The sequence below is a fragment of the Theobroma umbraticum genome, unplaced genomic scaffold (assembly GCF_002168275.2).
Source record: "Theobroma umbraticum cultivar Fairchild unplaced genomic scaffold, ASM216827v3 scaffold_147.0, whole genome shotgun sequence".
NCBI classification, from domain to species: domain Eukaryota; kingdom Viridiplantae; phylum Streptophyta; class Magnoliopsida; order Malvales; family Malvaceae; genus Theobroma; species Theobroma umbraticum.
The window spans coordinates 1,282,820-1,302,284 of NW_018397259.1; the positions used below are offsets into that span (position 1 = coordinate 1,282,820).

Genomic DNA, 19,465 nt, shown 5'->3' on the forward strand with positions numbered 1-19,465 from the left:
TCTCATAATTTCCTCTAAAACAAAAAAGCAGATTCAAAGTCTACCAGATTTTTTTTCAAATATATAAAATATAGTTGTCCACCTTACATACGAATTAAAGAACTTTGAAAAAGAAAATACCAATGCCATGACATTACGAAGGCAGACCTCGCTGTCACGTAATGCCGTGCTTGATCATAATACTTAACCGTCAATTTAATGTCTACAAAGTTTGTCTTTATAAAGGCAATACTCTCTCTAGGGAATGGATGTTTACATTGGAAGGGAAGAGAAGGGAGACAAAAGATCAAAATGGATCGTTTGCGAAGAAATGGAAGTGGTGATTGGTCTGAGCTAAGCGTTGGGAAGGGAGGAAGTAAGACGGCATATTTGGTGTGGGAAGATCTGAATGTTGTGACAACAAACTTGAGGAATGTTTCTCCTAGAAAACTGCTAAATGGGCTGAATGGATTTGCTGAACCTGATAGAATTATGGCTATAATGGGTCCTACTGGATCTGGCAAATCCACATTACTTGATGCATTAGCTGGTATGTCTTCTCTCTCTCTCTCTCTCTCCAAGTTATACTGGGATGACCCATTTGTTATGGTTTTCTTTTAATGGGATTTGATTTTGCGATTCTATTCCTAGTTGCCAGGACAATATACTTGTTAAAACTAGAAAGAGAGTAAACGGAATACATATAAGTTTGCATGTAATGTTCAAGTGTCGACAGTGGTATATATAGACAAATAAAAGAGTGCTTACTTGCACCCTAAAACCCCTCGCATACATGCCTATACTAGTAAGTCCGAGGATGGAATACCACCAGTCACTTCACTTTTATTATAAAGACCAATTACTTTTTCCATCTTATCTTCTTTGTTTATCTTTTGAAACTTTTTTTTATGTTTTAAGATTGTGTTCTCTTTTCTTTTCTTTTTATTGGTTTTCTGAACATTTGATAATTTTACATTATTTAAATTATAAATTTATTTTTCATAATTTTTTTGTAATTTTTGACATTAAAGATCATATAACATTAATTCCATCAAAAAAAAAATATCAAATTTAAGATTGCTCTTCTGTCTCGAATTTATAGGTTGGAGTTGTGATTAGGGTTAAGTGTTGCTTGGCATGTTATTCTGTGGCAAGACGTTGTCTAGGGTGAGAAAGGTGTTTGTTATGGTGATTTTTTCTGTGTTTGCTTCTTCTTTTTCTGGTTATGTATCAGCTTTGAAACTAATTAAATTGACATTGACTGAGAAAAAGAAATAAACAAATAAGGATGAAGGAGGTATTAGTTATTACAAAACTCAGCCACTTATTGCGTGCTTTATTTTTCCATATCATGCTTCACAAAACAAAAGAAAACATCTTACATCTATAAATTCTATTATATATGTTTGTATTAAAAAATAAGATAAACTCGATTTATATTTTTGTGGTTTTAATTTTTTTTTTCAAATGACATTCTCTGTTTTTTTTTTTCTCTTTAATTAACATTTTGCGAATTACTTATATTCTTACAAGAAGTTAAACTGTTTATTTTTTGTTAATAAAACTATTAAAATAATTTATCTTAAAAATATAAGAAACAAAAGATAATGAAAACAATCTCACCTCAGAAGGCACATGCCACACCCAAATCTTTGTTTTCACTCCTGGCATCTGACTCCGGAGCCCAACCACTTGGAGGCATATATATTACCTTGATGTTTGACGCTTTCTTTTAAGGGGCCTAACTACTTGAATTAAATTGCCCTTGGCCAACCATTCCAAAGCATTTATACTACGAGGTGTGGATGGAGTTAATTAATTTTTGTTGGAGAGTAAAGGTGACAAAAATAATATATAAAATATAAATAATTAAATACGATATATATAAAATTAATAATATTTTTTTATATAATTAAGATTGTTGAAATATTAAATACTCAAAGATAATTTTCATTCAATTAAATATAAAATGTAAAACACATAAAAAATATATATTTAAGATAATTTTTTTCTTATACAATAAAAATAATCGAATGGTGAAATTTTAAGTAATAATCAATAATGCAATGCTACAATTTATATTTGAGAATTATATAATAATTTTTTAATTTTTGAAGATTAAAATTAAATTCACATAAAGAGAAAGAAAAAGAACATGGTAAGTAGAAGAATATAGTTGATGGTTAGTAAATAAAAAAGAATTGAAAAAGTAAATATGAAAAATAACAATAATATAAATAGAAAAAAAAAGATAAAAACAAAACTTTACTTCTTCCTAATTTCACAATAAAAGACAAAGGAGAAAGAAAAAAAAAAGAGAGGAAAAGAGACAAGGAGAAAATTTAAAATGGTAGAGAAAAATTTAAGAGTTAGAGTAAAATTAAATGAGACTTGTCAAGTTATTTTATAAGTTTTTATTTGTATTAATTATTTAATAAAAAATTATTTTGAAAGATCATTAAATATTTATATATAATAAAATATTTTAAAATTTTTAAAAAGACTATGATGTCAGATGCTCGAACTTAAACTCAACTTCATGCAGCCTTACTTAAGATAGAGCTTAAGAAAACCTTAAAACTACAAAAAAAATAAAAAGCTAAAGAAAGGAAGAAGAGAGAACTATTTAGAGAAATGGAATGTTTTGTTATTTCTCTTATATGTGTTACAAATGAGAAGAAAGGGCCATAGACTGATGCCTCTTGGTTAGATAAAATTAAATTATAAGGTAGAGATAAAATATGGTAAGATAAGAGATTTGATTAAAGAGATAATATTTAAATTAAATCTAAATTTTAATATAATTTAATAAATTTACATTTAAATCTAAATAAACATTAACAAATCCAAAAATTCAAATCAAATTAGACATTCTTATGTGGACATTTCTCTCCCCGTGTCCCAAGCTGAGCTTTTAGATTAATCTGTTGGGTTAGCTAGTTTGTTGGTTTGTTTAGAGTATTTCGCCTATTTGTTGGACCTGCGTTGATATGAACACTTGAGTTATGATGATGGGACGCTCCGCCCTATTTTCAGCCATATTAATTTCAAACTTCATGTACAGTAGACACTTGTTATTTGCCTATTTAAGACCCATAATTGCTCACAAACCGACCAGACATGGCAATTGAATTAGCTATAAATGAAAACAAGTGCATCAGTTTGGCCAAAACTGATTTGAAGCCCTTCTTTATTTTTGGTCCTTATTGTTGTCAGGCAGGCTCTCATCAAATGTCAGAATGTCTGGAAAGGTACTATGCAGTGGTAGGAGCCGAAGCATAGGATGCAGAGATATTGTTAGTACAAGAAACAACCTTGTAAATCTTTTTTTGTTATAATTAATTGTATTCCCTCAAACATTAGGAATTAGGATTAAAATGCTGAGATGAAATTAATGTTGATGGGTCAATAATTTTAGCGCATATTACATGATTATATCGAACCATATGTCTTCCTATTCATGGAAGTTGTTTTTTGAATATTAGATATGAAAATTCAAAATTTATAAGAGCATGTCATGGACAAAATGATAGATGGTATCTGATGTGTTTTCTGCCATATTTTCCCAAGTCTTATGCCACTCAAGAAGACGTTTTCTTGGGAACTCTTAACTGTCAGGGAAACCCTGACTTACTCAGCCCAATTGAGGCTTCCCACCACACTGACGAAAGAAGACACGGATAACATTGTTGAAGGTACAATACACAAGATGGGTCTCCAGGACTGCGCTGACAGAGTGATCGGGAACTGGCATTTGAGGGGCATAAGCGGTGGGGAAAAAAGAAGACTGATCATCAGTGTAGAGATCTTGACACAACCCCATGTCCTGTTTCTTGATGAACCAACTAGTGGACTTGATAGTGCTTCAGCTCTCTTGGTGATTCAAGTTCTGAGAAATATAGCTCATGATGGAAGGATTGTTGTTTGCGCCATTCACCATCCAAGAAGCGATGTGTTCAACCTCTTCGATGATCTGTACCTCCTTTCAGGTGGAGAAACTGTCTACTTCGGAGATGCTCAACATGCTGTCAAGGTGAAAATTCGATGACAAGGTTGTCCATGTCGTGCAATTCCTGTTTGATTTTGTTGGGAGTGAAATTGTCATAACTAGTGTAGTTCTTTGCTGACGCTGGATTCCCTTGTCCAACGAGAAGAAACCCTCCAGATCACTTCCTTAGATGTATTAATTCAGATTTTGACAAAATCATAGCCATTCTAACGCAGACTAGGAAAAATTTTTTAAGTTGCACAGAAATATTCTGTTCCTCATAAGACAACTTCTTTTTCAGTAGTTTATCAGCGAGAGATATGATTCCATTTCATTTATTTTCGACAGGAAATGATGCCATCGTCATCAGGTTCTTCAACCAATCTGACAACCTCAGAGATCAAAGCAAGGCTTGTAGAGAGATATAAAGCTTCTGACAACGCAAGAAATGCAAGGAAAAAGATTCAAGAATTCGCTCTTCTTGTATGCAATTTAACCAACAACTCAATAAATATTCAAACTTTCTCTCTTTTGACCTTTGCACTTGTCTTTTAAATCCCAAAGAGAGTTACTCTTTTTGGATCTTCCTCTCCTCAATTTTGGTGCATTAACTTTGGAGTGATCACGAGTTTACAACGTCGCAGGAAGAAAATTGCAGTACATCAAATGCAAGTAAACCGAGCTGGTCGGAGCAGCTGCGTACATTGATTCGTCGATCTAGCCTAAACATCTGTAGAGACATAGGATACTACTGGTTAAGAATTGTGTTCTACATTTTAGTATCATTAAGTGCTGGCAGTTTCTTTTCTAACATAGGGACGAGCAACTCTGCCATCCTTTTGAGGGGAAAGTTTGATGGATTCATCTATGGACTCATGATCGTTTTATCCATCGGAGGCTTGCCTTTCTTCTCAGAAGAAATAAAGGTAATTTCATATTAGAATTTGCAGAATCTCTCTTTATCAGGCTTTGACTGTAGATTTTCCTCCCAAAAATCCAGGTGTTTCGCCGAGAAAGATTTGGAGGACATTACGGAGAGGCTGTGTACGTCCCATCAAACTTTCTCTCGACATTACCTTTTTGTGGCTGCAATCTCTATCAGTTCAGGAACAATACTATACTACATGGTGAACTTGCATCGAGGATTATCCCACTACTGCTATCTCTGTATCAATCTCTTGTGCTGCATTGCCGTTGCAGAAACCTGCATGCTTATTGTTACGATACTGGTACCAAACCTCTTGATGGCCATAGGAGCTTCAGCTGGCCTGGCCGTATGCTCAAAAACTACTCACTAGATTACTTGAGTAACCTGGTTTCGAACAAAAAAGGCATTTGTGATCTAAAACGACGAAGTTGTTGCTGTAGGTAATAGTGATGATGCCGACTGGCATCTTCCGAAGGGCCCTTGATCTTCCCAGGTTCTTTTGGTACTACCCTATGTACGACATCAGCTATGTAGCTTGGGCAGTAGAGGTAAGCAATCAACCTGACTCAAGTCATGTTGCCCTAGGCACGTAGCTTGCACTTCACCACCATGGATTTCCATAGGAAACTGTCGAGATGATTTTTGAGCCCTGAAATCCTGCTATACTTTCCATGTCTTTCCATATATTCCAATTCCGCTTTAAAATTTCTATTGCGGAAGATTGAACTTCAGTCAAAAACTGAGGTCAGAGCCTTCAATAATATCTGAATGTCGCTGAAACTTACGAGCGTGACTTCCTTCTAACTCAATCCTTCATCTTTGCAGCTAATGGTGTTGCTTTTCTTCTATTTTTATTAGGTCTAAACTATCCACTTACCCATCTGAATTACTATACCTTCCAACTACCCCCACCCCTCTCTTTCAATTAACTTAGGTAAACATTAGCAAAATCTTAATTTTAGTCTAACCTGGACCCCTACCCTCACTCCTCTTCCCCCTCTTTCCAAACAACCCTAAGCTGTCACTGGGGCAAACTGATTTATGAATAACCTTTTTCCTCGTTCAACTAAACGGAGTTTGAACTGTGAGAATCGTGAGGTTTGCTACCCTCAAATGCATAAACCATTGGTTTCTTTCCATTTTAACAAGGAACACTTGCTTTCCTAGAAGCTTCATTAGTCAATATTTCATTCACCCAAACATCTGATAAGGTCAAGGATCACAAAGCACGCGAAGGTACCTACTTACCAACTACAAACTTGGGAAAATTCTTAACGATGTTTGATGCAGGGTCAATGCAAGAATGATATGATTGGGCTTGAATTTGATCCTCCGGTGCCTGGAGAGCCAAAGCTGAAGGGGGAGATGATCCACCGGAATACATTTGGAATTAAGCTTCATCATTCCAAGTGGTGGGACTTGGCGGCACTTGCCTCTTTATTAGCAGTTTTAAGGATACTCTTCTACATGGTTCTTAGGTACAAGGAAAGAGCATCGTCAATATTGCACAGATTTTGTGCCACAACAATCAAACATCCCTTTAGAACATTTCATCAAGGGAGTAAACCATCTTAGTAAAGAGACACCAGCAATATTATTCAAGGAGTGAATCATCTCCAAAGGAGACACTGACTTCTTCCGAAAAACATATCCAATTTTTATATCGAGACACTCTGATTCTATATGACAGTGATAAATACAATTGTAGAACCTATAGAAAGACGCAAATTCCAGTTTCAATCAGAAGTCATAGTAGTCAACATAAACGCAATGTAATTGTTTTCATGTATTCATGTATCTTGTGTGATTGATATTAGGTATGGAGACATACAAAAGCCCACTTGAAAACAGATAATCAATCATTAATGAAAGGAAATCTATACTTCACAAAATAGCAAGGTTGATACCTTTGGAGTCTAGAAACCCTAGAATTGGGGAGCCCCATTGATGAGGTTCTCTCTCAAATGTGATGATAAGTATGAGGCCACCAGAGGTAAGCTTAGATCACATTGTTGTATCAATTTATGAGATTTTTGTTGACAACTTCTGCAGTTTAATTAAAGCAGCCAGGAGTGTTTTTTTTTTTTTTCCCAAACATGGGCAAGGTCATTTTTATAAGCTTGTGACAGTAGACAACTAAATTCAGTCAAGATCATATAAGGAGAACACGAAAAGGCCTGATCACACTTGAAAGAAAATGTTGGGATAATCATGCTTTCACATATTGCCCAGTCAACTAATAAAAAAGTCAATTCTCATACAGCCATTTGTGGTCTCAACACAAGGAAGGCTTAAAAGAGGATAGCAGATTAAATCAGAAAGCAATCCATTTTTCTCAATAGTGATGCAAGTTATGGAAATAACAAATATTTTTCATGTCTATCAATGAAAGCCGACTCAATGACAAAGACCAAATGCACAAACCTGTGTCACAAAAAAAATTTTCCATAAAAGACTGAAAGGATTGAATACAGAATAGCTGCCAATTATTCTAGTCAAGAGCATGTAGTCCACCTTGTAAACAACATTCATAACTGAATGCAACATATACAGATTACTGAAGCACAAAATTGGAGAACAAAAAACCGTCAAAATGCATTGGCAACTCTGCATGTGTAATCTACAGTGTAGTTCATCAATACAAGATATCATTTTAAAATTGAAGCATTATTCAAATAACTTTTCAGAACAAAATTGAATGATGAAATGATGATATCCATGCAAGCAGTTAAATACTCTCATTTGTTCGCTTCAATGAATTCTCTGTACTCTCTCTTCATTTTGACCCCTGACACAGTCCTGCATAACCAGCATAATAAGAATTGGTGGTAGGAAAAAACTAGCAACCTTGGACTAATAGTTTTATCCGTGACTGCATATCTTTTGCAACAAGCCTAATGTACTTCAGAACAAGTTCATTTTGCATATGCTAATAGATAGCAGAAGATAAATAAAATACAGCATCGTACAAAGGAAAAAATTTAATAAGAATGAGATTAACCAACCTGATCATCTCCTTATTCTTGAAAAACTGCACACATGGGGTACCCATAATTCCAGCAGCTTCTGCAATTTCTGGATCTTCCTCAATGTCAATTTCAACAAAATGTACATTCTCATCAAATTCATCAATCACCTGCAATAGAGAAATTTAGCGAAAGATAAGCAAATCAAGAGTCAGCCACTGAATTGCACATTAGAAAAGATGCATTCTATAATACATTAAATATGACTGAATATATACAATAAGCATGCAATTCCCCTCTTTGTTCATACATTGAAAGAACTAAATAATATTTTCCAACTTTTGAGCTGTCTATAACATATTGCTTCAATGCCATCTAATATAGCCATCAAAGAATAAATTATAGAGACATTTCAGATACATACTGAGATGAAATACAGATGATAATCATCAGAGTTGGCTATACCAAATTGCTTACTGCATTCTAATTATAGCCACTCCATCATATGGTACAGAGATTCAGTTACATTTCTTGTCTTGCAAAAATGTCAACAGTTGCAAAGATTGATGATTAAAAGGAAATGAAAAACTGTTTTTTTTTTAGTATTTAGGTGCTTTAGGTCTAACTATACCAATTTCAGAGAAAACTGTTCTTCATGCTCTTTGAATTGTAATCTGTTCTTCCTTCCCCAGTGCTTTTTATTCTAACATAACTTACACAATATTTAAGAATTGAAGATCAAAGCTTATATCGATTCTTCTACCATAGTCAATTTGTCAATATTCTCAGCTAAAAACAGCATGCTGGTCAGAAATGACAGCTTCATTATGCGACATTAGGATACATAAGCACTGAATAAGGAGTATCCATGCATTAGAACATCTAAGGTCAACCATCAAGGTATGTAAAAAGTGCTTAGAACAATGACATAAGTGAATTTGCTAAAGGAAAAGAGATCAGGCCCATTTGAGTGAAGTGATATATCCCATGTCTTATGAAAGAATATCTTTATACATCGCAATATCCACTTCCAGGTTGCAGTGAGTATTTTCCTTAACAGCTGGATGCAAGCCAAACATTTGGGAAGCAATATGATATAATTTTTTAACTTCCATCATAATCAACCAATCAAAAGATTCAGAGACCCTTACACAAACTTAGTAGTATTATTCTATGCAACCCTCAAAATATGAAACCACATACAAATCACACTTAAAAGATTTCACCAACATGAATTAATCGGACACTGGAAGCTTAATAGCAGGCAATATTGACACAATTAAAAATAATGTTACCTTGCTAAGAATTGGCTTCAAAGTCCGACATGGACCACAAGTTGGTGCAGTATATAATACGCATATAAGCCTTGGACTCTCATGATACAACTTTCGCAAGGCATACTGGAGTAGATATAAGAATACAGACTTAGAGCCAACACTAATAGTAAACCAAAACCAGGAATATTAGATAAATCAAATAAAAGAAACCACCATCTAAGATGATTAAAAGCATACACACCTGACCCTTGTGTTTCGTTAGTGTAATGTCAAAACCTTCTTGAACATCTCTATCCGTCAGTTCCTTCTTAATCTCTTCAGTTTGAGGCTGTAAGATAGAAGTTCATTAAGAACATTAATAAAAGCATGTGTGGGATAAAGTACAAGGAGCTTAGTTAATAAACAACTTGGACAAAAGAAGGCAGACTACTGCATATACCAAAAAAAACTTCTCACAAAAATATAATAAGAAAAGCCAAAGTTGGCATTTGTTAGAAAGAAATACCTGATGAAATTCAACAAGGAGATTATTGCTAGCTAGGTACCGCTCAACAGACAAAGCTGCAATGCATCCAGATCCGGCAGCAGTTATGGCTTGTCTCCACTCATGGTCCTATTCAATAAAATGGACAATGAAGTTACAAGATAATTTAATAATAATATAGACTTTCCAAAAATGTGAAGTCTGATGATAGTTTGAATTTATGAGGCAGGCCAAGCACAAATTTGTTTAATGTAACAAGAGAATGCACTTAAGCATTAATGAAGTGACTAATTTTTTTTTTTCGTATTTAGAAACTGTCAAAAGAAAAGATGTCACCTTCCATGGTTATACACTATGCTGCTTTGACTCTTCAGTTTTCTTTAAGTACTAGGGCCATATAAATATTCAACACCCCAAAGGGGATATGCTATGGCCGGGTGACCCCTCCAAATATAAGAAAACACCTTAGAAAAAATTTCGACATGCTCATGTTGGACAAATGCCCATGCTGGACATTTATACCTAACTAAGAGAAACATAGATTACAAATCACAGTTTCATAAACAAATATGACAAAAGCTCCATCCTACACCTCAAAATACCTCGTTTCATTTTTTTTTTCTTTTTCCCATAATTCTACTATAATACAATTATACTCAGGCATATACATCAGAAAGGGGCACATTCCACCAAGAAAGATAAAAGGAGGCTACTTAATGCGATTTCAATAGATGGCATGGTTGAGATATTCTACACAATGTTACCAAATTATCTGAATTCTAGAAGAACTTTAAAGTGCATCAATCCTTTTGGTCAAACTAATATTTCAGGACAAGGAACTTCTTTGAAGGAAATTTACATAGGTATATTCCCCCAGATCAATAGATATGACTATGATTGGATCCAAATTCCTCATTATTTCTTATTATCAAAAATGAGAACTTTATGTTGCTACTATTTCCACACATCCATAATCTTAAGGTGCATTTGGATTAGGAATTTTGAAATGAAATCATTTTAAAATGCTTCATTTCCAAATAACAGCATTGCTAATTGTGTTGTTTGGGTAATTGAATTATCATTTTAAATGGTTGAAGTAGTTATATTCCATTACCATTTTCCATGGTTTAATGTTTCCTTCCATGTATCTACTTTAACTGACGCTAGAGTAATCCCAGATTTTTAGATGCTCACCTGAAAGTCTTAGAAATTATTGCCAAAGACTAGTGTTTCCATTGTATGATTAGTATAACTCTGACACACTACTATGACCATGCCACAAGTTCTGTCAATGATGGAATACAAATCTCAAATTCTTTGAGAGACGCATTATTTGCTGACTGGTCCCAAGGATAATACAAGATAGAGGATAGAATAATTGATTTAATCAAGATTACCTGCACATCTCCCGCTGCAAATACACCTTCTACAGAAGTTTTAGCACTACCCTCCTCCACTAGCACATACCCTGAGCTATCAAGTTTAACTTGGCCTTGCAGCAGCTGGCTATTTGGCGAATGTCCTATACCATAAAACAAGCCTTTTGCCTCGAGCACAGATTCCTCCCCAGTATCAACTCTTCTGGTTAATATGCCCGACATTTGACCTTTTGTATTGCTAACAACATCCACGGTCTCTGTATTGAAGTGCAATGTGATATTTGGATTGTTGTAAACTCTGAAACATTCGCGATAATTAACCTGTTAAACAAACATTCAGGGAGTTGAAAACTCGACATACAAATTAGTATATAATGCACCAAAATCAAGGTACAAATTAGAACCAACATGAGAAATTTCAGCTACAGCTAAGCAACTAACATAATTCCATTGAAATAAAAGAAAAGAGGTGATGTGAAACGCATACGTTCGCCACAAGTTCCATTAAAGCAAGCCTTAAACCTCTAGATAATTCACTCCAGACATTTCAAATGATATAAAATGAAAGTTTTACAAAAATTTCAAAGGCATAGTTCAATTAAATCACATGATGTGTTCTAGACTAGCAAAAGAGCAGTGAAAAAATTAAAACTGCAGAAACCTTCTATGAGAGGATTTACTAAATCAATTGAAGGTAACAATTTGAAAAAGTATGAGACAGCATCAACTTCTATGATGATGGTTATGATAAAAGGATAGTAGCAACTTCTTTATATTAGCGAAGTAGTCCCACCAAAATTGACATAACAAACCAATAGCCTAGAGACCTTATATTGCAATTGAACAAAAAAAAATGTGTACGATACTTTCACGCTGATAAATTAATTTTGTAAAAAAAAAAAACTTTTTTGATGCACCCCTTCCGCAAGGATAAAAAGGCAAACTGTTGACACCTACCAAAAGACAGTTTTCTGAAAGCGAGGGAAACAATTTAAGAACTGAAATATACAAAAACCCAAGATAAATTAGATGACAATTGATAATGTAATTAGAACTTTCAGGTTAAAATGATTCTTCCATATTAAAGGTTATAGGATATGTGCAATGACTGCTCCATTTACATATGACCTCTATTGGTACACAATTCAAGAAAGAACCGCCTATCATGTTTCTTCCTTTTCCTAGGCACTATAATATGGCTTCATGCTCCATTTTTTCTGAATATTCACATAGATAGAAGAAACTTTTTATAAATTTACTATTCTAACCGGTCTTAACCATAGCTAAAGAGGAGCACAAGGATGAAGCTAATTATTGGAGAGTAACAGACAAGCGCACAGGCAATGGGGAAGGATTAATATTGCGTAATTTTTTTCACTTGCAGACAATCTAGATTAAGAACTTTAATTGCATTTCCAGGAATGTTGCCAATGATAATAAGGTCCATAGATGTAGCCAAAAAATTTATTAAAAAAAGAAAGGTCCACAAACAATTGGGAACATTCAAAGAGTTGTCACTTTGCACATCATCTGACATATACAACTTCTGCAAGCAAATGCACATCATATGGGTTAATTATGAAGAGAAAAAGTTCAGAAAAAATAAGAAAACACATAGGCATTAAAGTTTCAATAACACTGTAAGAAATAGAATAAAATAAAAATAGTTAAGAACAAGAGTCAAGAGCTTTTGCTTATCAAAAAGAAAAATAGTCAAGAGCTTCTGAAAGGATATCTCACAAGCAGGAATATTACTGCCTTCCATAACCCTTACATACACATGTAAGCAATTTGAACAACCAATTATTAAAGCACAATGTAAAGTATCAGTCATAAAATTTTTGGTAAAAAAAGCATGAGTTTGTCAAACTCACCTATCTTGCATTGCTTTCGATGCTCTTAGTTGGTCTTTACGAACAAGCAAATGAACATGACGAGCATACTTAGTTAAATACAATGCTTCCTCTGTAGCTGTATCACCTCCTCCAATCACAGCAAGCACTTGACCTTTAAACAATGGTGATGCTCCGTCACAAATTGCACAAGCACTGATTCCCCTACTCCAAAATTCATCTTCACGGGGCAACCTGAGCCTTTTGGCTGTAGCTCCTGTGGCAAAAATTATGCTGTAACACTTAACCTGATATACAAATTTAAGAAACAAATTAAATAAATAATAAGCACAAAAAAATCATCCAAAGACCAATAATACCGAGTCTTTAAAAGTTCAACATGGGAATAATGAAAAATATAAACAACTTAATATTCTCCTTTTCTTTTTGGAGATGGTAGCATCACGTAACTGAATAACTGACTCACATGGGCAACATAACAAGCAAGTAAAAGTTTTCAACTGAAATATGGTGTTCCAAGTAAAAAGCTGGCATCACATCAAATAGAATTACATTCGGCCAAGAAATTAATTAGTTTAGAGTCCTAGAAAGGTTTTATGTTTGGGCACAATTGATGCAATTCTAGCCATTGTATCTAATAATTGGAAATATGTTCAGGTAATCCACTATTCTAATAATTTGCACTGCTTCAACGTAACAACAGAACAAGTATCCAAGAAATTTACATCACCTCACGTTCACTACTCTGTATTGTAAATGGATTGTTTTTAACATCAATGTGTTCCACATCTTCTTGGAACAATTCTGCTCCCCAACGCTCAGCTTGTCGTCGCATCCTAGTCAAAACATGATATCAAGACTATGTTCTATAATTCTAGTTGAAAGAATAGCTGCCAATAAAAATTGCAGAAAAGAAAAGGCAGGCTTTCCCCCTTCTTTGAACTACCTATCCATCAAATCTGGACCAGTTATTCCATCAGGAAAACCAGGAAAGTTCTCCACTTCAGTGGTAGTCATCAACTGGCCACCAGGAACACCACCAACTTGATATCCCTCAAACACTACAGGCTTCAAATTAGCACGAGCTGCATATATTGCTGCTGTATATCCAGCAGGACCTGAACCTATGATCACCACATTCTCGACTGATTTAGCTGCAAAAGAAAACACAAAAATCACCACGTGCCTTTATTCTAAGCTCGAAGGAAAAGTTTAAATGACATAAGTAAAAGTTGCATGCTATACATATATAGATATTTAGCCTCGAGAAAGTAAAGTCCTACAAAATTATAAGTGCTTCTTTTTTTTTTTCTTGGAGAGGGAGAGAGATTTATAAAGTACATTTTTTGCACCTCACGTTACCATAATAGTTATTAACACCCACACCAGTCACAAATTACAGTTGAAAACTTAGGCTCGGTTTGGGTATTAATCCTACTATTTGTTTTTTTCTTTCTTAAAATTTATGCTAAAAAGCAAAAACAAAGATTTATGAGTGAATGATACTTAATTGATATATATAAGCAAATGGTACAGATTCAAATATTATCATTCCCCACAAAGTTAAGATTTTGATTTTGCAATTCATAAAAGTTAAGATTCTAATTTTTTTAAAAAAAATTGTGTTCTTTTCATCCATAAGCACACTTTGCTCTTTTTTTTTTCTTTCAAATATATAGCAAGTAACAACCAACCACAACCTCAACATCATCATTCGCATCGTTGGATAGTGCTATTTTTCCTACCTGTGGAGCAGTCAGATTACTAGCAAATGATAAGGAGGTATTAAATAGCAAATTTATGGGCATTTATTTCCAAAGGGTAGCCAGACTGTCGAACCGGAGTTAACTTTAGCATTTCTCAGTATCGTTACATTACAATGCCACTGCTCGTTAACATTTTACAAGCACATTCCTTGTAGAATTTTAAAAAGAAAACGAAATAACCAAACCCACAGTATTTCAGCTTCATATGGAATTAATTTAGCAAAATAAAAGCTAAGGCAAAATCGGAATCTGTCTTAATTCAATATTTCCTACCAAAACACATAAATAAATGAAGCTAGCAGTCCAGCCAATCAGTATTTGGAACATAAAAAGAAAGTCCAATAAAAGAAGATGGAAAATGCAAACAAAACATAGTATACTAGCATAAAATACAGAAACAGAGAAAGAAAGAGAGACCTCGAACGGGGGGAGGTTCAACGGAGGCGGCAGCGGAGGCCTTGGGACGGAGAAAGAGGGGGCGAGGGCGGCGTGTGGAGGGAGAGCGAAAACGGAGGGTGGGCGGAGGAGAAGAGTAGACAAAGAAGAAAGGGTTGAAGAGAGTGGACATGGCAAGTGGGTGAGCGGAAGGAGTGGGAGCGACTCCGATTCCTATCCTGGGAGAAACAGCCATTCGATTTCAGACCATACAAAATAATAGAGAGAAAGAGAATGTAATGTCAGAAGAGAGAAAATCAGAAAAACAAAATGAAACAAGGCCGGTTATGGGTATTACTGTTAAGAGAGGCGCTTCTGTTGGGTAAGGCTGTCATCGAGGTTATCCATCTCCAGCCTCATGCCTTCCAGATAAGGACCCCATTCCCTTCTTTCTTTCTTTCTTTTGTCTCTTGTAGAACTAGTTTTTTCTTTCTTTCTTTTGTTTTTTCACTTTCTCAACTGATTTATGTGTTGAAATATGCTACACAGTTGCTGTCCATATTAAGTGTAAACCAAACCTAGGCAAGCCTATAATAAAGCTTACTATAATGTCAAATAATATAATTACAAGAAAATAACAGAAAACCTGATAAATAGGTTAACACATAAAACAATATATCTATATAATCTTTAATCTTATTCTTTTACGTTAATATATAAAAATATTAGTTTTTAATATTAACATCAGTACATTTAACTACTTTAATTACGTTAAACTCATTATTATGAAATATTTAAATATTATACTATAATTTATAGATAAAATGTATAATAACATTTAATGTTAACATTATAATTATATAATTATAAGAGGAACATTAACATTTAAAGGTAATATAGCCTTAACATTCACATCATGACTTTTAAATGGTTAATTTTCATTATAAATATTTTTATTATTATTATTATACATTTATTTTTATTTTTTTAAATCATTAATTTTCATTCAAAATATACGTAATTTGTCTAACATAAACTTTTACATATTTACATTAATATTGTAATAATATTTATTTCAACTTTATGAATTTTTATGTTTGTTTTTATGAATTTACGTTAAGATTTTTAAAAAGTTACTTTTCGTTATAAGTATTTTTATGCTTATTATTATACATTTATATTAATATTTATAAATAATTAATTTTCATTAAAAATAGGTTTATTTGTCTAACATGAACTATTACACTAACCCTTCCACATTTACCTCAATGTTTTAATTATGCTTATTTTAACTTTATTAAGTTTTGCGTTTATTCTTTTAAATTTACGTCAAAATTTTTAAAAGTTAAATTTTCATTACAAATATTTTTATTCTTATTATTGTACATTTACGTTAACATTTGTAAATGGTTAATTTTCACTAAAACTATGTTTACTTTGTCTAATATGATTTATTACGATAACTCTTATACATTTAATTGATATTTTAATAATCTTTTATTTCAACTTTATGAGTTTTTACTTTCATTCTTATATATTTACATTAATATTCTTAAAAGGTTAATTTTTATTATAAGTGTTTTAAGTCTAAATATCTAAATAAGCTCTCAAATTATATCAAAAAAGTTAATTTAGCTCATATCTTTTTATTGTATTTAAATAAATTCTTGAATTTTTATTTTGAATCAAATAAACTTCTCTTACTAATAGTTGACTAACTTCATTATTTAACGGTACAGTCAGTAATTGTTGATGTTATATCATATTTCACGTGAGATGTTGATGTGTCATCCTAATAACATCAATGTGACGTAACAAATGCCCTAACATTAAAATTTATTGACTCAAAATTGAGTTTTTTTTCTTTTCAAATATTCAAAAATTATTGTTTAGGGATTTAAAACAAAAAATAAAAAAAAATTTAATTGTTTTAAATTGATTATCATTGTTTCTTAACTAATCGTCTTCTTAATTGAAGTCTTTTTCTCTAATAAAAAAAACTTAATCTAACTTCTTCAAATTGATTGAAGCTATTGTTGCTTAACAAAAACTTAGTGTAAAAAAATCCAAGAATACCTAGAAATGATTTTGAGAAGAGGAAGAGTAAAGGTACGACATATAAAGTTTATAATACTAAAATTAATAAGACATACAATGCTGTTCCATAATAAAAAAAATAAAAGAAATTCAAATATTTCTTTTCGCTTCCCAAAAATCTGTAAGAGAAATCTAATGCTCTTTTATTCCCTATAATCTATAAGAGAAATATGATAGTATTGAATTTTATTTCCTATCAACCATAGATTCTCTCTCCACATTTTTCATAATTTTTGAAAATTTAAGATTAACTCAAAAATGATTTTTAGAAGAAGAATAGGAATTGTAGATAGGGAGAGGACATTTTAACTATAAGGTATGTTGGATTTAAGGAATGTTGAAGAAAATGAAGGTTTTTTTTTTGTTAAGAAGAATGGCTTCAATTAAGAATATGGTGATCTATTAAGAAATAATGATAATCAGTTTAAAGCAATTAGATTTTTTTTTTTAAAAAAAATTGTTTCAAATCCTTATAACCAATAATTTTTAAACATTTGAATGAGTAAAAAGGAAAAAAATTTAATTCTTAATCAACAATTTTTTATACCACATTGTCTACCACATAGCATTGACATCATTAAGATGACACATAAATATAAAAAATTATTGATTATACCGTTACCGTTGACTATCTTTTGTTAGTCAATGATTAATGTGAGGAACTTATTTGATCTAAAATAAAAATTTAGAAATTTATTTGAATGTAATAAAAAAATAAAAGCTAAATTAACTTTCTTGGTATAGTTTAGAGATTTATTTATGTATTTAGTTGTGTTTTTATTTTTATTTTTTGGTATACAAGAACTAGATGACTTGGTTAGTGCCTCAAAGTGGAAGGACGATACATATCATTCCTAAGCAAAAACACAATTATTCAGGAGGATTTATCAATCTTGAGATGCCCAGAGGACAACTTTGTACCAAATTTGTCGAGAAATCTGCACATTGATTCCCTTCGCGACATATACGTCTAACTTCTGTAACCCACCCTTCTTGGATCAGCAAAATACAATCTTGAATCAATGGGCCATGAGGATGAGAAGATCCAACCCATGTAATGAGAAATTGAACAAATAACACATCAACTTCCAAGACCAGCGAACTAATTTGTAAACTCCTTGCTAAAAATAACCCTCATGGATGCCTTATAATTTGGCTATCAAACTATCCATATTTCTAATATTAAAAACAAAACCTCTCACCCATTCACTATTGGAGTTACGGATAAACCTCCTTCAAAAGCACGTTTTAAGCCAACTTTATAAGCCCCATCTATATTCAATAAAAAGCTTTCTAAAGCAGGCAACTACCACTTAATCCACTTCGGTGTCTTGTGTGTTGCTTGTTTAGAACCCAAAACTTCCATAATTTCTTTAGATGCCATTCGAGCCTTTCTTCAAACAACTTCTGAGCATTTCGTAAAACTATCAAAAACCCATCTATTCCAACTTTTTCAAATTTCCCACAATATCATCACAAATATAGAGCTCCATACACAATTATCAATAAATTTAATCTACAACACTCCAAATCATAATTGTAAAAGTTATGCAAATCACGTATTAGTTGTAGCTAGTAGTCTTATATTTCCTCCCAAAGAGACAATCACAAAATAAGTGTAAAGTAGATTCATCTGCCAATTGGCACCAATCACAAAAAAACTGAATCAACCATTCCTTTCTTCATTCGCTACACATTTATATGTAGATGATCTTGAAACAACATCTAAATGGAAAACTTCATTCTTTCACTACAAAACAGCTACCACACCCACATGTAAACCTCACATTCTATATCAACTAATCAATGAGTTTTTAACAACCTATAGGCCAACCCAATAGTGTACCCACCATTACTCTCTCCAACCCAATATAGCCAATCCCCCTGTTATGAAGTTAGCAGAATTGGTTCTGCTTTAATTTGCAAGATGACATAAGATTAGATTATACTTGATTTTGTGATATTTTGACATTTAACACAATTTACAAGAAAAACACATTTAATTTGCCTTCATTGTTTTTCTTATGTGTTAAGCATTATCATGACCACCGTTTTTGCTTTAACATTGCTCACAAATGAAATGCTGAAAGCCATATTTGGGGATCGAGCTATGAGAAAGGCACTGCAAATTGCGTTCCTTGAAATACGACACAAGCTATGCTCTTGGCATCTAGCTAGTAATGTCCAAGCAAATGTCTCAAAATATGAATTTGTTTCAAAATTTCAAACCTTGCATGAAATCTTGATGGACAATTGATAAGTTTGAAAGAGATTGGAAAGAGATGGTAAACAAGTTTGCTTTACAAGGAAACATAAAAAAAACATATGTGAACCTAAGCCAATGGAATTAAAAAATATTCGAAATAATGAGAT

The 19,465-nt window shown here is 32.9% G+C and overlaps 3 protein-coding genes and 1 pseudogene across 5 annotated transcripts in view; 2 read left to right on the plus strand and 2 right to left on the minus strand.

Annotated features, from left to right (window-relative positions):
- The window catches only part of EMB2820 (Cytidine/deoxycytidylate deaminase family protein), a 54,088-nt gene that overhangs the window by 19,844 nt on the left and 14,779 nt on the right, over window positions 1–19,465 (minus strand). The window lies entirely within an intron of this gene.
- On the plus strand, window positions 286–6,738 carry LOC110415183 (ABC transporter G family member 15-like). The gene is given in 8 exon segments (XM_089783383.1): window positions 286–529; window positions 3,196–3,275; window positions 3,550–3,585; window positions 3,587–4,012; window positions 4,316–4,450; window positions 4,612–4,893; window positions 4,968–5,045; window positions 5,047–6,738. Coding segments are annotated over 8 exon segments (1,494 nt in total). The 5' UTR covers window positions 286–291; the 3' UTR covers window positions 5,266–6,738.
- Window positions 5,348–6,470, plus strand: LOC110414767 (ABC transporter G family member 15 pseudogene; annotated as a pseudogene).
- Window positions 7,325–15,497, minus strand: NTRC (NADPH-dependent thioredoxin reductase C). 2 transcript variants are annotated; one of them, XM_021426743.1, is made up of 11 exons: window positions 15,354–15,497; window positions 15,038–15,234; window positions 13,801–14,008; window positions 13,585–13,690; window positions 12,876–13,141; window positions 11,020–11,299; window positions 9,644–9,751; window positions 9,380–9,466; window positions 9,157–9,261; window positions 7,901–8,031; window positions 7,325–7,694 (listed from the first exon to the last, which is right to left on the minus strand). In XM_021426743.1, the coding sequence occupies exons 2-11, from the start codon at window positions 15,186–15,188 to the stop codon at window positions 7,634–7,636; spliced, it is 1,503 nt and encodes a 500-aa protein (XP_021282418.1). In that variant the 5' UTR covers window positions 15,189–15,234; window positions 15,354–15,497; the 3' UTR covers window positions 7,325–7,633. The 2 variants fall into 2 exon arrangements, with proteins under 2 accessions (XP_021282418.1, XP_021282416.1); XM_021426741.1 differs by lacking the exon at window positions 15,354–15,497 and having other exon boundaries at window positions 15,038–15,347.

Bases quoted from the DNA above. Each gene is read 5' to 3' on its own strand.
- NTRC (XM_021426741.1), bottom strand. From the start codon at position 15,251: ATGGCTGTTTCTCCCAGGATAGGAATCGGAGTCGCTCCCACTCCTTCC. The intron at 9,467-9,643 runs GTATTTCTTTCT...TCTATCTTACAG, and splicing joins TCCTTGTTGAATTTCATCAG to CCTCAAACTGAAGAGATTAA. The intron at 7,695-7,900 runs GTTGGTTAATCT...CTGGTTATGCAG, and splicing joins AAGAATAAGGAGATGATCAG to GACTGTGTCAGGGGTCAAAA.